Below are 20,270 nucleotides of genomic sequence, written 5' to 3'. Positions count from 1 at the left end.
GTGAGATTAAGCTCGATTATTGAGAGGCGGCAGTCAGAAAGTGGCACCCCAGGATGAGCGGGGAGACAAAACAACTGTGCAGTATTTAACAGCAGCTACTGAACATCTGGAGTCGTGTGAGTTTACTCTCAAGGCCACAGGTTATAAAGGCCCATGCAGTGAATACAGGAGATCTGGAAGTCTGGTGGGTCAAAGGGAGGTCAGAATCAGTCCCAAGGCGAGTTATTAAAAGGTCTTCAGCTGTGTTAAAGGCTTGGAGATACACCTGAGGTTGTTTTTGTGCTGGTTGTGTTTTTGATTCCCAATGTGATACCCCAGACACGTGCATTGCTTTGATACTGTTATTCCAAGACTTTGTTCCAATTGTATGGAATCACAGCAGGGGTCCTCAGGAAAGTTGCTGCAGAACCGGTGTTGGTACGAGGATTTGATGGTGTTCGTTTGTGCCAGTGACTCATTAGAACAATGAGATTACAACAGCAGCTCACGGGCAGGCAGTAAAAGCAAAGCAGAAGAATGTTTTATGGATACTTCACGGCTAAACAGAGGACACCAACATAAATCTCTCTCAGACACTACCTTTTTTCCTTCTAAACGGAGCGTCCTGCCCTAGTGACCTCTTCATGGGAATCCCCATTATTCAATTACACTCTTCGCTCACATGACCACACTGTCTAGAAATCAATGCAGAGCATCTGTCCCACTGAGATAACCCAGGAGATGCATCACGAGCCGTCAAGCTAACATCTAATTAATTAGTCTGAAAGTTGGACCACACCGATCTGACAGCGTCAAGTCACAACCGGCTGTGCTCACCTCAAATGTCTGAAAACCCAGATGGTTGAAGTATGGTGCCTATGTGGCCTATTTCTTACAGTTGCACTTCCCCCTCCATGTAGTCGGACCACTACGAGGCAATCATCAGGCCGTAGCCAAGAAAACCTGACATCTGTTTTTCCCATTCTGCTCTTAGCCTTACCTCATTTCGTCCTGTGCTGTAACTCAGTAGCGCACGTTTTTGAGAGCACGGACTATTCCCAGCTGACGTTACACAGCTGGGCTCGCTTCTGGGCCAGAAGTTACCCAGAGGTGCTTCTGGAGTTACACACAGTGAGAAGAGAGTGAGAAGGAGAGCTAAACTGATTAATCGCACCTTTTTTCCTTCTGTTCCCACATCTCTGAAAAAGTGCTCATAGTAGGCTCGTGGTTTTACAGCATCAGTGTTTAGGATGGAGACTGTGTTTCCAATTAACCTGTGTTCAGGCCTGAGCGTTTGCACACTGGCTCCATTGTTTACTGTTTTCTCGTCTCTTCCTGCCAGGAATACATGGACGCCAACAAATGCATCGACGAGCTTCTCAAGCAGCTTGAGGATGAGCGGCGAAACGTCCGAAGGTAAGAGGCTCTTAAGATTTTCCCGGCAGATGTTTATTGCCGAAAAGGACATCAGCAGCTGCCTGCAATCCATTCCCGGCCGCAGGCAGCTGAACAATGTTGTTGGTTTTGAGCTGGAGACAAGCTTTGTACGCGGTTGTTGAGAAATGCTTTTTGTGTTGGAAACACACTAAAAAAGTGGCAGACAAAGGGGAGACTCTGGTCCCAGTGTGGGGTTGACCGGGGTGTATTTCTCATGGAGGTCCTTTCGGAGCAGATTTGCACGGACAATGGGAATGAAGAGCTTATGGAGATGCCAATCTAATGACCTTGTCCCCTGCATGCTCCTACCATCCTCTCCTTCTGCAGCAACTCCCCCCCCCCCCCCCCCCCCCATACAGAAACAATTTTTTAAACTTCACCCTCTTTTGTACGACCCTCTCTCCATCTCAAAGGAGCTTGGCTCAAAGTAATTTTCCCCCTGAGTGAGCAGAGAGGGGCTGGGGGTTGGACACAAGGCTATAGGGGTCTCAGGCTGGGTGGCTGGGGGGGGGGGGGGGGTTGGATGACCACTGACCATTCCACTTTACTAGGCCAGGCCTTAATAAAGGAAGTGATGTGTAAAGGAATGACCCTCCAATCTGTGTCATCCCCACCCCTCTTTATAAGGCAGGGGAGTCGTCTTTGGTGACACCCAGAGTGACCTCATGGCTACTTAGTCTTCAGGACTGACCTGTACTGGGCCAGAGGGCCTGTACTGGGCCAGAGGACCTGTACTGGGCCAGAGCACGGAAGAACTTTTATGCCATAAACTTGCACTCACTTATAATAATTGAATAACTGATTTGAGTGTCCATTTGTGGTGTTCTTTCTGCTGTTACAGACATGGATTAGTTTGTGTGCCTCTGCTTTGAATTTACTGTCATAATGGAGCTGTGTTTCCCCTTCTAGGGCTCTCTGTATAAACGTACTGCAATTTTGAAGTGAGATTTAAAGTGAGGATGGTTTTAAAGTGGGGATCGGATAAGAGGCCATCACATGCTGGAGAGCGCTGAGGCTGAGCTAAATATGAAGACAATGCCATCTTCCATTGAGCGCCAGGACTTCCTCCAGGCTTCCACAGGACTCTTTCTCAGGAAACCACCACATATTCAGTCTTTGAAAACCGCTTATGTCTTTTGAAACACACAGTTTTTGTAGAAACAACATAGCACCAGGCAGGATTTTGGTGGATTCAGAGCGTCGACAGTGATAAACGACCTCACAAAGGCTTTTGTTGAGCTAAAACATAGAGAAGCAGCTCAGGGAACGCCTCCTTATCCTTATTAAGCAGCATCTCACGATTGCTATAGACGTCTCCCTCCACCCCCTCAGAATATGGGGCCCATCAATCCGTCAGTAGGAGAAAGAAAGGCCCTTAAATTCCTCTAGTGCTCTGCATCCCTACTTCATGACCCCGCTCCATTCATGTCTTTCATGGTAACGTATTACAGGGTAGTTTCACACTGGGGAAGTACACACATCTGACAATCATGAATTTTTGGGACTACTTTTATGAGAAAGTAAGGATATCAAATACTCTTGGTGTGTCAAATGGATATATATTAGGATTTTTTGAAGCCTTAAAGGTATTTTATATGAAATAACCAACGCATTTCAATCCTCGAGGTCACCAGCGTTTAGGAATAAAAGATGTTTGATTACATAAATACATAAACCAAAGATTCGGCTCATTTCTGATTGCATCTCCAAAGCATCTGCTACATCCTAAAGCCCCATAGACACACACACACACACACACACACACACACACACACACACACACACACACACACACACACTCTCTCAGACACAGTCCCTGGCGTTCAGTTGCAGCATCATTGCTCGGCGAAGCACAAAACCCCAGTGGGACGCTGGCCGGGCTTTTCCTGCTCCCCTCTATTCATTGTGACCCTGTCCTTGACAGACGGAAACAAAAGCTCAGCGGCGCAGTGTCAACATCAGATGGAGCAAATCCAAATTTGGCAACGCTAGACGCGGCGTACAGTAGGACGCTGAGCCAGGGTTTTCCAGTTATTCAGCAATCATTAAACATCATCAAATGTCTTGGTGGCACGGCGACACACAGTTGTCGACCAAATGGAACATTTGGAGTGGCAGACATGTGTGGGAGACATATGGATGTTCTGCAGACTTAAAAAGCATGACGGGTGGGAGTAGGCTTGCATGACCTCTTTCTGACAAGCTGCTGTGTCAAGGCACCGTGACTGTGTAATCTTCCCCGTGGATTAAAACAATGCAGATTAGATATTTTTTTCCGCTTCCTCCCTTTTTTCCCCACTCTTGATCTGTCACTGTGCTGAGCTGCTGTTTGTTTTCTGACCCAGTGGTTCAAGTCTGGCTAGCATCAGGTCACATGGCCTGACGCTGGCCTCACCTGCCATTTTTCTGCCTGCCCAAGCAGATGGCGTTGACTCCTTCCACACCTTGGACCACTGGGAGGGATGAGCATGGAGACCAGGAGGTGTGGAGAGGGGGAGGCGGGGGGACTCAGCTGGAGATCCAGAGGGTTTAGGACAGGTTGTGTGGAGCAGGCAGCTGCAGCCCAAGCCGGGGAGACATTAGCGACGACATCTGCTGATCAATAAGCTATTTGTCACGTTCATGGAGCAACGGCGCTGCGATGTCAGCAGACACGGTGAACGGAGGTCAGATCAGAGGTGCGCTTAGCTGAGGGATTATGAGTAATACGACTTTGGGATTGAAAAGTTTGTTCTGTGCTGGCTCACTTTCTGTCCATTTGGCCTTGGCTATTAAAATGACAAAGCCACTCCATCCCATTGTCTCAACCGAAGTTTAAGACTTCAAAAATGTCTTTAAGAGTGACTTTTAGTGTTCCCCTAAAATTGTCAGTAAGGTGTGTGTGTGTAAAATTGTCAGTAAGGTGTGTGTGTGTGTGTGTGTGTGTGTTGGGAAACAGCTTTACAAATCTGGACCGTGCTGATGTTACTACAAGGCATATCTGGCCTCAAAGACGCCTGTGTGCTGCTGGCGGTCTGAGCCAGATGAAAGGCAGTAATCCTCGGCTGAAGTATGCGGCCGAGCCTGTTCTGTCGGTGAGGCGGTGGATAGCCTCCCGTAAACCAACGCCCAAAGGATCTGCCGTCTCGCTTGGTCGAGAGCCATGCATTTGACTACTTTAATTGGATAAGTTGACCGGACTAATGCAATGATTTGATCATACTAAGCTCCAAAGAGATCTAATACACTCCCAAAGTATGTGTGCGCCCTCTGAAGTGAACGACTTAGCCTGATCCGTCCATTAGAGGTCACTTTACGGCCCAGGAGTCCTGACTCTGAGATATCTCAAAGGAGCCGATGGTGTGTACATAAATCAATCCGTGAAACGTTCATCGGAACCTTCAGGCGCTGGTGGAATCTTTGGAGAGAATCAGCGTGTGTTTTTCTATGAGAAAAGATGCATTTGAGTTGCATTTTATTGACTTCATCAGTGTTTGGGCATGATAATGCGTGGTAACTGGTGTCACAGCCACACGCTGGCTGCTTTATCCCTGTGAAGATTCACTAACTCCGTCTGGCTTTGGAAACACTTGTCTCCGGAGCCCTGTAAACGCTGCTGCCCTGATTCATGCGCAAAGTCTGGGCTAAAATACATGCATCAGATTTATGGAGCTTATGAGAGGAAGAGGTTAATCGAACGGGTTAAGGAAGCCTTTTACTGAAGCTCCCTCCAAGGTCGTTTGGTAGCGGCATTCCCATGCACACTTAAGCAGTGGTATGCTGGGCCTGTCCCCCCTGCACTGCCTCCTTCTCCACATATCATTCACCATTAGCCTCCATGTTTCTGCTCTGGAATATTCAAGGTTAAGTATAAAGTGAAGCAGCTGTTTACTGCACAAATACCCGATAGTGGAGCTAACCTTTCCCTGCAGTTTTGTGTGTGGTTTCACAACATGCATATGCAGTGTTTTATAGGACTTGAGACACGTACGCTTGGCATTTGGATTCAATGGGGAATTATCTGCATTCCTAGAAGCAATTAGCTGTGTTTAAGAGCTGAATCTTACATAATGGCTAATTACCAGTGTTGTTTTTCTAAGTGAGTTCTCAGACACTAATTTGAATGCTTTGTGCCGGGAGAAAAGCAGTTTCAGAACGCAGGGTATTCTTTTTTAATCTGATTTCCAGTCACTCTGGCGTTGTCACGTCAGTTCTATTAACTTCAGTCGAGTTCCTCTGCCTTCTGTGCAATGAAAATACCTTTTTTTTATCAAGATCAGCCTTGAGAGATCCTTTTGTGCTCATTTGAGCGTTCAGTTATTTTGAAAAGAGGGAAAACATCCTCGCATTAAGATAAGAACAGTGTGTGATGGGGTTGTTGATGGATCCTGTGTGGTTTTGGCTGGTGGAAGTCACAGTGGATGCATCCACGCTATTTACCTCCAGATCGGGGCTCTTTGGGAAACCTCCTCTCATCTCTCTGAGGAAACAGGAAGTGTGAAATCATAATATTGAAGTTATAAGAAGGTGTGTCCCACTGGGTGGTACTTTCCGATTGTCTGGACAGATATTTAGAGACCACATGCACATCTATTGGTCAACACAATGCATGTTCTACCAAATAAAGATCAATAAACTACTACTACGTTACATAACTGTCATAAACCCCAGCCCGCATCCTTTGTTGGTCCACTGCTTTTCTTTACTACCCACAGCTTGGTAGCTTTATGACACTAAAGTCAGATGCCAATGGAAAAAACGATAAAGCAAAGACCCCCCTGTGACGGGAAAAATGTGCTGTTAATTTGCTAACAGTAGTCGTGCTACAACAGCCCCATTTCTTTATCACGCCAGGATTGTTGGGGTCATTTTTTAAAGATTTACTGAAGATTAATTAAAGATCAACTCCTGCCGTGTTAATCCTGCTCATTCCCACGAAGAGGGAATCTGGTCTGCTCGCTGGACCAGCATCCCGACCGTCGTTCCGCCCCCATCCCCTACTTAATGGAACATGACGGAGGTGCATTATCGTGCTCATTGTATTACACTCCTCATCTTGCCACGCAGAAGCTAAGTGACACACACACTCTCGCAGCGTGACCCATCATGTGAGTTGAATCTGTCTGAGCTGTGCGCTTGTGTTGGGTAAACCATCACGCTGCCTGTCTACAGCCCGGCATTTCCTTTTGCTTGTCTTAAAGCCGATGCACACCGCCCCCCCTTTCTTTCTTCAAATAGAGTCTAGCCATGTTGACAGCTAAATATCTCCTGGATGGATCACACCTCTGATGTACTTCCAAAAGATTGTACACCCCTCACTTGCATCCGACAATACAGAGCTGTTCTCAGGAGCACGTCTGAAGCTTAAACGCATCGCACATGCTCATCGTCTTCAGGGGTTGCTGGAGAGACGGGAAGGAAACAAAGTTCTCCCTCTGTGTGATTAGAGAGAGAACACACACCTAGACCGGTCAAGTAATGAGCTCAAGTGACGGAGCCTGACCCCCCCCTGCCCCCCTTCATTTGTGATCAAGCTGCAGGGGATTAATGTCACAGAGGTGGAGTGTGGCTGATGACAGGATGTAAACCTTTGAAGTATACCAAATGCTTTGATTTGTACTCCAATATTAATTTGAAATAATGAATCACTCAAGGACCTTTTAGGCCATCTTTAATCCATGTGATGAAACCCAGACTTTGAATAGTACATCCATGAATTGAGAGGCTTATCTGACGTCAAATTATACCACAATTAAGAAGTGAAGCCTAGTTCAGTCTTTTAATTAGTCTTAAACTTGCTGAGACCCGACACACATGCTCAGAGTCGCAGGATCCATACTTGTAATTTCACATTTTTGAATTGCTACTTTCACTTCAGTAAAGGATCTAAATACTTCTCCCACCACAGCCACCAGCATCCCGCTCACACCGCAGTTCAGAGGTGATTACACACACACACACACACACAGCAAACCCACGCTCACCACCCTGGCAGACCACCCTGCGCCCCATTACAAATCCATATCGACCCAGCGTCCCTGCAGCCACTGTCCCAGCATCGTCCTGTCTCCCCCCCCCCACCACCAGCCTCCTCCCTTAGGAATGCTAACCGTGTGTGTGTGTGTGTGTGTGTGTGTGTGTGTGTGTGTGTGTGTGTGTGTGTGTGTGTGTGTGTGTGTGTGTGTGTGTGTGTGTGTGTGTGTGTGTGTGTGTGTGTGTGTGTGTGTGTGTGTGTGTGTGTGTGTGTGTGTGTGTGTGTGTGTGTGTGTGTGTGTGTGTGTGTGTGTGTGTGTGTGTGTGTGTGTGTGTGTGTGTGTGTGTGTGTGTGTGTGTGTGTGTGTGTGTGTGTGTCAGTGGTGGAGCCAGGCTGGCTGTGTGGGCGGCCGAGTGTTTCCAAACAGTGGAATCTGTCACTGACACCCCCCCTGGCAGAGCAATAAGCAGTGTCCTAATGAGCTCAGCAGATCACTCAGCGCACACACACACACACACACACACACACACGCACACACACACACGCACAAATATGGTATAAATGGACCCACACATGAATTATACGCTGTGAACACATTTTTGTCGCATGTATGCACAATTAGTTTGTAGACACACACTTCCACAGTACCCCCCCCCCCCCAGACTCTCATTACCCAGTTAAAATGGGAGCTAAACAAACAAACATTGGCTGTTTCCTGATGAGCGGAAGAGAGGGAGATGGGGGTTTGACGCTTTCTGACAAACACCACTGCTCCGTGTGTTCCAGAGTCATCGCTCAACCACCCCTGCCTGCTCTTGATCAAATTATCATGGTACCCTGCATATTTGTTGATGATGCCACATATGTGTGCGTCAGTGCTGACTCAGGCCGTGCATTTGTCTTTTCTTTTACCCCGCCGCAACAATAGTGTCTAATTGGCGACCACCTGCTCTTAGAATCGAATCACCCTCGCCCTGTATTCAGATTTCCCTGGCAGACAGCTGCGCTTATGATAAACACAATTACCCCCCCCCCCCCCACACACACACACACTCTGCATGACATTTTTTGGTCACATGGAGTTGGTTTTATGATGACGAATGTGGCAGCCAGATTCACGAGATGACGGGACGTGTCATTTCTTCAGGATTCCCTGTAGGGTGAAAGCCTTTCCTGTCTCCACTGTTGCTTCCCCCCTCTTTCCATTCCCTAGCACCATTTTCTCACATGGCCGGTGTCATTGTTCATTTAGGACATTAGTGACAGTGAATTTGGGACAGCGATGGCCCGGCTCTTAAGTCAGCCCTGTCCTTTCTTTCCCCTCTTTAACTGTGCGCTCCTGTCACCGGGACCCTTTTAATTCCCCCACTCCAGTGCACTGGTCCTATTGGGGAGCAGACAATAGAGTGTCCCCCCCCTCTTCATCCCTCCCTCTCTTCTCATCTCCCTGGGCCGTGCTGGTGGAGGCTCCGGGCTGCAGTGTGTCACAGCCGTTCAGCTGAGACTGATTGTGATTGCAGCAGATGGGCTGGAGCCACTCTGACACTCGGTCCGGGCCGACCCCAGCACTTTTTTCACCCCTAGCTTTCAGATCCTGTCTTTTCGCTCCCTTGATCTTCATCTCTTCCTCGGTTGTCTGTATCAGGCCATGGTCAGTGTTTCCAAAAGCTTTGTGCATTCTTGTCCAAAATGCTGCCAGATTTAGCCGCTGGAGAGTGGATTTCAAAAGTGATGGCAAAAAACGTGACAAAATCAGTTTTTTAATAAGGGTTTCAGTACTCTGCAGACAAAGTGAACCTCATACGATACACACTCCTTTCTGACATCATGATTGCAGGGCCACTTTACATTTTGGCCAGGTGGTGCAAGATGGGAACGTTTTTAATGAATGTGTAATCTATTATAACTCCACATAGGCTTATGCGACTTGGCCCTCTTTATGATTGCAGACTTTTCGCTTTAAGTGTGGCTCAAACACACATCTTAGTTCCTTCTGAAGCTTAGCGAAACCTTCAATCTGAACGTCTTTTGCTCTTTTCGTCTCCACTTCTGTCTCTAAACTAAAAGAACCCAGTTAGTGTAACATCACAAGCCTCTCCACGTCCCCTTGTTGGAGTTAAACCCCCCTCAACACTGTTGTCGCCCCCTAAAAACTCCTCCTCCTCATTCTCCTCCGTACAAACCCCCACACCAACCTCACTCCTGTGGAAAGAGCCACCTTCAGTGGAGCAGCCGTCTCCCTGAACACATGTTCGACGTCCTGCGAGGAGCCCCGAGGAAGAGGGAGAGCGACAGACAGCATGAGAGAGAACGCGATAGAAGCAGAGACAGACTGAGCAGAGAAATATTCTGAAGGCAGGAGGCGGGGTGGGCGGGGGGAAGGCACGCAGCTCTGTGTGTGAAGAGGAGCCTCCGAGCGTGTGTGTCAGAAAGCGCAGCGCAGAGGGAGAGTGTGTGTGTGTGTGTGTGTGCAGTGTGAAGGAAGAGAGCAGAGAGGGAAGCAGCGTCGGGAGAGTCAACGCATGTCGCCAGATCGAGAGAGACAGGGAGAGGACAGGAGCAGCAAGGACTAGGAGGGAGGAAAGGAATTTGAAAGAGGAGAGAGAAGGGGGAGGCAGTTAAGTCAAGTGGAGAGGAGCCGGCAGTGGTGCATTGTGGATGTAAACTTTATCATCTGTGGGATCGGTGGGCAGCGTCTGCAGAGAGGAGGAGAGCGTGCCGGTGGATTACCATGCGTGTCCTCTGATCGCACCAGGATGCTGCGTCTCCACCAGGGTAAGGAGCGGACATACATCACATCATTCGCATTATTTCTCCTGCAACTGCTGCATTTGACTTAGTCAGTCTTACTATCTCTGTGGTTAGAAGAACATGCTAGCACCAGGAGTGTTTTTTCCTCTACTCAGTCTTTTCAATAATCCCGATCGAGGAGTATTCCATATAGCGGCGTTTAACACGTGCAGGGGATGATCTCTGATTTGAGCCCGATTCGCCAGTTGGAATTGCGTGTCCTGTTGCTAGTGGCAACAGCCTGTGGCCACGGCGCTGCGTAAAACACTTCTGATTGATAACACAAGCCCTTTGGTTTGTGGAGAGGTAAAACAATTGCAGGGGATTTGCATGTGCAGGAATGCATGTTTGCCTCCCCACTGCTCCTTTTTCTTTCTTTATATTCTCTCAGGCAGATTAAGATTTCCTACCAGGCCCACTAATCCCACTCTGAACTGGGTGTGGATGCAGCAAAGTGGTGAGCAATATGGATTATAGAGCCTCTCTCTTGTTTTGATCTGCTTCTCTGCAGCTCCTTACTAATGTGGCGTGAAGTGCTGCAGTATCCATATGTCAAAGTCACAGCAGGTCAGGGAGCTTTTCCTCCTCCTCAGCCATATTTACAGAAGAAGCTAGCATGCTGGCAGCCAACACAACAAGGATGCCAAATGTAGGATCAGGACACTGGCTTCTTTTAATTTATAGCAGGGTTTGTTTTCTCTGAAAACAGAAAAATGAGAGCATGGGAGAAAATGGGAGGTGTCATCACTCTCTTGCTGGTGTTGTCAAAGTTCCAGTTGTGTCCTGTCTTTTTTTGAGTTGGGTTTTTTATGCGCTGGGAACTGGAGCTTCCCATGCAGAAAATAGTATGCAGTAGATGCTTTACATGGGAAACATGGCACAAGATTCCCAAGAATGACCTAACAAAGAAAACATTGGCTTCAGGAGGAAGTCAGAATCAGTCTGACCTCTAACCCAGAACTCTTCACAGTACTCACAGTACTGTCATTGTATGAACTATGAATGAATAGCTCAGACAGTGATGTTGCTTGGTTTTGAGCCTATCCTTACACACCAGTGTCATCAAGCATGTGACTTATCATCTAGGGTGTTCTTATCACTGAAGACGAGGGGGATTCCTCACTTCCCTGGCTGTACTGGTGTGATTTAAGCCACTGAACCCAACCAGTACAGTAATATATCAGGTATATGTTCTCATTTTGCATATAGCAACCATCATCACTGGGCTTCCCAAAGGCAACACTCTCTATCCACAGTGTCCATTTAAAGCCTTGATGGGGAGCCGAGCAGCAGATGTGTGGCTGCGCTGGGCCGTTTGAGCCCGCTGCCCTCTGAAACCTACCTGGAGATTACAGCATAAGAGGATTTCCAAGTGGAGGGATTTGATTTTTATAGAATTAAAACTGTAATTCTCCCTCCATCCCGACCCGAGCATCAGTGCAACCATTTCTCCACGTTATTCATTTCCCCCATGTTCTCGTCCGACCATCCATTACTACAAGGACTCCTGATTTAAGACCATTAGCTGTGCATGGTGAGTGGAATGGCAGAGCTTGTTTCTGGAGGTGAAAGAGATGTGTACTGGGACAGTTTGGATGCCAGTTGCCGGTATTAAAGGGATAATAATTACCCTAAACACCAAATTAAGATCCCTCCTGCCTGTACCCTTGTCCGTCACTTTGCCTCACTCCTTTACATCCGATTTCCCCAACTTTCCCTCCTCCCCTCCTCTGTATTCGGTGACCCTCAGCTGGCATATTGGGTCCAGGTCAAACTGAATTACTGAGGAATGTTCCCTCGTTCAATGGCCAACCCAGTGGGCCTCAGCATGGGAGCACTTCCCCTTCATTGACAGCCAGGAGACTTTCATTTTTGAAGGAGTGTGGGGGGGGGACACCTTCCAGACAACTTTCCCACTGTCTCTGCACTGTTCAGTGGTACCGTGGAGCCAAACTGCCGCTTTAATGATGTGTACGTGTGAGGCACATCTCAGGATCTGGCCGGCCCCCAGCCTTGTTGAGACCCTCTGCTCTGTGACTGCGGGCCATCCAGCTCAATTAACGGGGCTTTGAATGCATTCCTCCCCTCAGCCTGCTCCTCATTTATCTTCCCCCCTCCAACAGCACGTGGGAACTCTGAGGAGTCTCCGTTTTTACAAATATAGCATCTGAAAAATAACTCAATGAAGGATCTTTTTTTTCCATTCTTGATTTAAAGAGCCAGGACACATCGCCATCCAGCTCATGCTTTGGATGTTAACAACTCCGAAACCCAGGGAAACGGGACTGTCTTTCCTCTGTGTCTACTCTTGGACGAACTTGGAGCGATGTCACTCAGGAGAAATATAAAGTTTAATGGTCTGAAACAATTTATAACCAATAAAAGGCTTTTATGTGCTGGCTTATTGCATGCCCTGCAGACAAAGCACCCTTGCTGACTGCTGAAGTGATGTCATTAATGGACGCTCCATGGTGTAAAGACTCCGGATATTGTTGTCTTTGTATAATAGCAGACATTCCTTTTATCTTTCCTAACCATGCCTTGAATAAAACCCCCACAAATGTTTCAATCCCCACATGGGATTTGTTTTTAGGTCACAGTCCTGCATGCCAATAGTTTACAAGATAATACGTCCTTGTTTCCGATGCACGGCCTTCCTGTTGACACACTTTCCTCACACAAGTCTTTTGGATCAAAGCAGTCTTTCTCAGAATTCCCTTATGTTTCATATTTCTCCCTTTGTCACGGCGCTGCTTTTTCGCCGTTTACGAGGTCGGGGGAAATGGGGGTCAGCGTCGTATTTGAGGTTGCGCCGGGGCGGGGAATGTCAACAAGCTTCAGCTCCCCACTATCTTGGCTGTAAATCATAGCATAATAGTGGGAGAAACATGCAGGGCCGGGGCCAGCGGCTGGAGGTGTTGGCGCAGCTGGAAAGGAAATGGATCTGCTGGAGAAGCTCACCTGCAGTAAAACTCTTCTCCACACACCGCTCTTTAAGCCATTTGGTGAGAATACACGATGAGTGCTCTAGCTTTTTAATGACTTTATTACCAGCATGCCACAGTGCCTGTAAGGGAATGCTATGGCAATGCTCCCTGTGTGTGTGTGTGTTGTGTGTGTATCGCTCAATTTGCACCAAACAGCAAGTATGGACAATGATCAGGCTGGATATTGAGGGACTGGAAAGCAAATTGAAGTGGAACGCATGACCTCTGCTTCACAAATAGAGTGTGTTTGTGATGTGCTCCCAAACACACATCAGGGATGCGTAGCAGGAGAGGGGGCAGAGCTGTGGTTTTTCCGAGTGCTCCTATTTACTGTACTTTTGTCTCTATTGTGTGTGAACCAGCCATTTGTCTGGCTCTGCAAAGCTGGCTACTGTTTGTCTGAAAACGATGTGTTGACAGCCGGTGGAACAGTATAGCCTTTTGTCTCTGAGTCAGCAGCAGCTTCCAGAAGTACGGTACAGTAGTAAATGTGAGTTCCCCAATTACTACAACCCAGACCAGCCAGGGTGTTAAAAATGCAGAACAATGGCTGCAACGTGTGACTCTGCTGGAGTATGCGTGTGCTTTTTTTGAGACGGCTAATTTACTGCTGGATGTTTGTTTACCTACCATAACGCCATTTACCTTCCGTCACTTTTTTTGTATCTTGCGTCTCTACAGGCGCCTAGGATTTGCTTTGTCGGAATTACATAGGCTTTAATTATCACACAGCAATTGGCCACGTCTGCAGAGGTGATGAAGAACATCCATGTGTGCGTAGAGGCTTTCAAATGCATCTTGGCAGAAGCATCGTGCTTATCGTGTCTGAATCCACTTCACAAAATGCAGGTAAACTCCTAAATCATGAGGTAATTGCAGTCCGTCGTGAAGGGAGCTTTACTTAAACTCAATTATGTTTTGGGGGTGTGTGATTCAGGCGAGACAACCTTCCCTGGAAGACAGGATCATTACCTGTTGGAATGTGGGGCTGGGAATGCCTTTTGATAAGCTCAATTTCAGTACAAGGTGTGTCTGTCTTCTGGGGGTGTGTTGCTCTTTCTCTGCAGCCTCCTCTCTCTTTCATGATGTGTGCATAAAAGATTCAAAATGGTGTGTGTATGCATACTTCTGCCAGTGTGTTTGCACATGTGTGTTCATGCATGTGTATACGCGTGCCCCTACCTTCACAAGACAGCGCTGGTGAGTAAAACCCCTCCCGGGCACGCAGACAGGTCGGCCATTTTTAAAGCACATCTGCTCATCCACGACGTTTCGTTTCGTCTGGACAGGAATGTGGCTCGGAAAACAATTGAGGTCAGGCCTTCGCTCGCAGAATGAGAGAGGCAGACAGACAGGCAGGGGTAATCCACGCTTGCATTCCTCAGAGCTCAGGAGGAGTCTGAAGATGTCTGAATTTCACAGAAGTTTACAGATGCATTTGATGTGATGTTAGCCTCCACAATCATTGCCCTCACCCTGATTTGGCTCCCTTAAGTTGTCTTGTGATTGCATCCATCAATCATAGGATCATAGCAGTCAGAGAAATACAGTGTAATTATAATATCCAGAGCTGGGACTCCCCTTAGGCCCTGATGCTATCACAGAAAGAAAAGCATAAACAACTCAGAGCATTCAACATGTTGTTGACTTTGGATAAATGTAGGCGCTTATCGCTTATCATCTCGACTCGTTTGACTGCATTACTCACACGTGTCCAAACAAAGTCCATATGTTAGAATGAAGCGTGGAGTTATGTGTTAATAAGACCTACTTTATCACAAGGCATGCTGTTGTCCATGCAGGAAAACAACTCCCTTTGTGTCACAGGAATGTATTTGTCACATCTCTTTGTAGTTGTCTCACTAATGACTATAATGAATTTTCTTCTGATTATGAGGAGTAAACATCGTGAATGAGATGTCCCACATTGTTCTTCGTGTGCTCACAAACAACCTCATCACATTTCACCTCGTCAATAATTGATGGTCTGGCGTGGAGAGGCAGGGCTCATTGTGCCGGGGCTGGCTGGGTGTGTGTGTGTGTGTGTGTGGGGTGCTGACATGTGGCTCCTGTTTTTTCCCGCTGGACGGGGTCCATGGCGGGAGACAGGAGGTCAGGAACCAGCTGTGGTCCAGGTGATGGAAACAGGCGCCAGGTCAAGACACCGATCGCCGTGTTCTCGGTGATTGATTGGAGCCCCTAATGTGTTGGGACCAATTGAACGGTCACAGATGTGCAAGCCCCGCCCCTTAGAGCAGTGTTTACACTCAGGGTTTGGTGCCATTTTGGTGTTTGACGGCAGAAAGGCTCATTAAAATCCCCAAATAATACAAGGAATAAGTAAAGATGTTGAGGTGTGATACAATCAGAATCCAAATACCTTAATTCTGGGATGTTTTCATTGTACATTGTTCCGTTTCAAAAGTCACGAGCCAAATATAGCACATTTAATTTAGAGGCATCCTTAAAATATTAAAGATAAAATCATACAAACTACAATTTACAGAAACAGTATTTATTTTTATTAAGGGTAGCATATATAACATAGTGTGATTTCGGCCAAGTAGTAAGTATTTAAGTAGAAGTGTATATTGCACAGTTATTACAGTAGTTGACTTGTCTAGAAATAACTAGATAGCAGCCAGTCATAATCATAATGATTCAGCTGTATATTTATGTATTGCAGCTGTTATAGTTTGAAATGTGTTTGAATTTTGAAAAAAGCAAGATACCTACAGAAGAATGAAATTAAATTTGCCAAAACTTGTAACACTAGAGTTGTGCAAAGTGTAAAAATGCTCTATTTTTGATGTACTTTGACATTTTTAGAACCCTATGTTTGCGAGGCCATTTTTTTTAATCCCATCTCGCCTACAACCTCCTGGCAGATGCAGCTCGGTGTTCCCACCAGGCTGGGCTGGATATAACTTATCAAACGCCTCAGCAAGCTCATTGTGGCGCACTGAGGGCTGGGGTGAAATTCTGGATGGGTGCAGAAGGTTACATAACACGGCCGTCGAACACTCAATACAAAAATGGCGGCTGAGAGGACGCTGGCGTGAATGTCGCCGCTTCTCAGTTCTCCAAAGTTCTCCAACTCGCTAAAATTATCAGACTCCAAACTTGGATTCCTACCTCTGAATCGCGGGTCTACAGGTTGCTGCTACAGGGATTTGCAAATCGCTGCTGTTTACGAGTTGATCTGCTTACTAGTAGGCATCAATCTCGCGTCGCTACATTCTCGTCAGCCTGTGTAATCTGCGTATACTTTTCATTCATTTCAAGACGATCTGTGGACTACCACCAACGAGAGTGTTCGTGTTACGGATACCCTGCTTGACACAGATCAACAGTGCTGCAACTGACCTGGTTCACCCGGACTGCCTCCTCCATAATAGTCTTGCTGAAGTTTTCCTGTTCGTAGTTAGCCGCCGCGCTAGCAGGCTAACACTTTCTGGTGCTCTTAGCTGGATAGCTAGGATGCGCTGTCTCGCTGCCATGACTCTCTACTCTGCGGCTGAACTTCTAAAACTCAGCACTCTCTCTTCTCCGAACTGTCTTGAGGTCATCAGATCTCTCTGCCTACTTCGTCGCCCCCGCTACGTGCATAGGGCTGCCAGGCACAAGTTTGTTTACATGGATAATACTCTTGCTGTCCCCTCAGTTAGGTGCACCGCTTCTCTGCTGCAACGTCATCATAACAAACCACGCCCACTTGCTGTCAACCGGTGTCCTCTGCTCCCCATCAATTGCACTGTGACCCCTGCTGCTGCCTCCATGAATAGGGCTGCCACATTTATGTTATTAAACACTCGCTCACTAAATAACAAAGCCCCACTAATTTATGAAGTTATTCTGGATAAAAAGCTGGACTTCCTATGTCTGACAGAGACATGGCAGAGCCAGCAGGACTTCGTAACTCTTAACCAAGCCACTCCCCCAGACTATGTGTATCTTCATAAGGCCCGTAGCCTTGGCCGTGGTGGTGGGCTAGCTGTTATTCATCGATCTAATATACTGGTCAAAGAATTTCCAGTCAGCTCCACTTCCTTCGAAAGTCTCCATTTTGCATTGGCAGGCGCTACACAGCTCCAAGTGCTGCTTATCTACCGGCCGCCTAAAGCCTCCACCCACTTCTTGTCAGAGCTCTCCGGGTTGCTTGCCACCATCTGCCCCATGTACCCATCTACTATTTTAATGGGTGACTTTAACATTCATGTGGACTCGGCTAACTGCCCCTTTGCCTCTGACTTTTTGTCACTATTGGACTGTTTTAGTATTGCGCAACATGTGCATGTTCCAACACACACCAAGGGGCACACCCTTGACCTTGTGTGCTCCACTGGAATCACCCCCTGTCATCTCCAGTGTGATGACCTGGCTATTTCGGACCATCTCGCCATCTCATTCTCTGTTTCTGTGCCCCTTCCCAGTCAGCCCAGTAAACGAACCATCACATTTCGGAAAACCAAACAGGTCTGCACATCCCTGTTGTCTTCCACCCTTGTGACCCACCTGGCCACTCCCCCTCTTAACACCACCGTGGATGGTCTGGTGGAACACTACAATACTGCTCTCTCCCTCAGTCTGGACTCAGTTGCCCCTCCCATAACCCGGTTGGTCTCATTTGCACGCCCCGCTCCCTGGTTTACTCCTGAGCTCCGCCTCATGAAAGCAGCCGGCCGCCAGCTTGAGAGGCGCTACAGGACATCTGGCCTCACCGTACACCATGAGGCCTACAAAGACCACATCAGGGACTACAAGGAGGCTCTCTTGAAGGCGAAGACACTCTACTACTCCATACTTATTAATAACCAACAAAACCACCCTAAAAAGCTTTTCATAACAATCAACCGACTACTGCGCCCTCCTGATTCCCCCCAACCCTCTGATGCAGCTGATCTGTGTTCCAGGTTCCTGGACTTCTTTCAGAAAAAAGTGGAAACTATTCATAATCACCTTCTGCAATATTCTACGCCACCCCCCCCCTTCTCCCCACCATCCTGGTGCCGACACCCCTACTGCCTGCCCACTGCAGTGTTGCCTCTCCTCCTTCACCATGTTGGACACTGACCAGGTGCATGACTTGGTGTCCAAAGCGAAGACCTCCTCCAGCCAGCTGGACCCCATGCCTACCACCCTGGTGAAGACCTGCCTCCCTGTCATCTCTGCCTCTATTGCCGCCATCATAAACTGCTCACTGGACTCTGGTGTGGTGCCCTCAGGCTTCAAAACAGCTGCAGTCATTCCCACCTTGAAAAAGCCCGGTCTGGACCCTGACGACCCTAACAACTATCGTCCAATCTCCAACCTTCCTTTCCTAAGTAAAATTCTGGAAAGAGCAGTGGCTTCCCAGCTTCAACATCACATGTCACACCATGAGCTCTTTGAACCCCTCCAATCTGGCTTCAGAACTCAACACAGCACCGAGACCGCCCTCATTAAAATCACTAACGACCTGCTCACTGCCGCCGACAATGGCCTCATCTCCATCCTCATCCTCCTCGACCTCTCTGCAGCCTTTGACACAGTGTCCCACTCCATCCTCCTCTCCCGTCTCACTGAGCTCATCGGCCTCAGGGGCTCAGCTCTCTCCTGGTTTCAGTCCTACCTTTCCAACCGCAAACAATATGTCACCCTGAAAGATGCCAACTCCATCCTGGCCCCAGTCAATCATGGCGTACCCCAGGGATCTGTGCTCGGCCCTCTCCTCTTCACCATCTACATGCTCCCCCTCGGCCAAATTATTCGTCACCACGGCCTCAGTTTCCACTGCTACGCCGACGACACTCAACTGTACATCAGCACCAAACCCTCCACTCTGCTCCCACCTGGCCCACTCATCAACTGTCTGCAAGAACTAAAAACCTGGATGACCTCTAACCTCCTCAAACTCAACAGCAATAAAACTGAGCTCATGGTTGTGGCGCCCAAGCCACTGCTCAGGAAGGTTGGGGATCTTCTCCTGGAAGTGGATGGCTGCTACATCACCCCATCACCCGTTGTCCGCAACCTGGGTGTCATTCTCGACCCCACTCTATCATTCCAGTCCCACATTAACAACATCACTAAATCTGCATTCTACCACCTGAAAAACATCTCAAGACTCCGACCCTCACTTTCAGCCTCAGTAACCGAAACCCTCATTCACTGCTTCATCTCCACCCGCCTGGATTATTGCAATGCCATCCTCACAGGTCTCCCCTCAAAAACCCTGGACAGACTGCAATATGTACAGAACTCTGCTGCTAGGGTCTTAACTGGCATTAAGCCCTGGCAGCACATCACCCCCACCCTCATGCAGCTCCACTGGTTACCTGTCAAATTCCGCATCAAATTCAAAATCCTATTACTCACCTACAAGTCCCTCCACGCCCTTGCCCCCCGTTACCTCTCCGACCTCCTACACCCCTACACCCCCCTGCGGTCCCTCAGGTCCTCTGTCAAGGACCAGCTGGCAGTACCCCGCACCCGACTTAAGACTTTTGGGGACAGGGCCTTTTGTGTGTCTGCCCCTACCATGTGGAACCAACTCCCCCCACACATCCGCTGTGCCCCCTCAGTTGATTCATTTAAAAAGCACCTCAAGGCACACCTTTTCTCTGAGGCCTATGGACTTTAACCCCCTCACAACCCCACCTGGCGCCCTGCGCACTTGCACCCTCACTCACTCTCACACACGCACTCACACACACACACACACACACACACACACACTCTTTGTAAAGCGACCTTGAGAGTCCTGAAAGGCGCTATATAAAATTAATTTATTATTATTATTATTATTATTATTAGGGAGAGGAATGACCGGTCCGGAGTCCGCGCCAGATCGCAGCCTGAACAGGATGCGCTATGTGGGCCACGGGGATTGCGTGCGTACCAGGGCTCTTAACCCAGCAGGAGTGCAGACACTAATACATAAATGCATGGCAGCTCCGCTCTCATCCAAACATTTATGCATCCCTCCCGACCTCTCTGTGTACATCTGTGGTTCAGGGATGTTTAGCTCGCCGCAAGCCTCGATGACAATATTGCAGTTAGTTTATATTTATGCATCTTTTATACATCCTGCTTTTATGCCGGTGCTGCTGCAGGGACAAACATTATGGGCTGCTTAATCTGTT

At 47.9% G+C, this 20,270-nt stretch overlaps 1 protein-coding gene across 6 annotated transcripts in view; it reads left to right on the top strand.

The window, feature by feature from the left end:
* LOC134860998 (nck-associated protein 5-like) overlaps positions 1–20,270 on the top strand; it is a 108,252-nt gene that overhangs the window by 30,188 nt on the left and 57,794 nt on the right. For 5 of the 6 annotated variants that reach the window (XM_063877949.1, XM_063877948.1, XM_063877947.1 and 2 more), the window contains one exon: positions 1,322–1,395. In XM_063877949.1, coding sequence (XP_063734019.1) covers positions 1,322–1,395 — 74 coding nt within the window. Of the gene's footprint in view, positions 1–1,321; positions 1,396–9,811; positions 10,145–20,270 lie in introns of those variants that run through there. The other variant, XM_063877952.1, reaches the window with a different exon arrangement.

The sequence above is a fragment of the Eleginops maclovinus genome, chromosome 24 (genome assembly GCF_036324505.1).
Source record: "Eleginops maclovinus isolate JMC-PN-2008 ecotype Puerto Natales chromosome 24, JC_Emac_rtc_rv5, whole genome shotgun sequence".
Classification (NCBI taxonomy): domain Eukaryota; kingdom Metazoa; phylum Chordata; class Actinopteri; order Perciformes; family Eleginopidae; genus Eleginops; species Eleginops maclovinus.
Note: the sequence above shows the minus strand (reverse complement) of the source record. Positions and strands in the feature narration are given on the sequence as shown.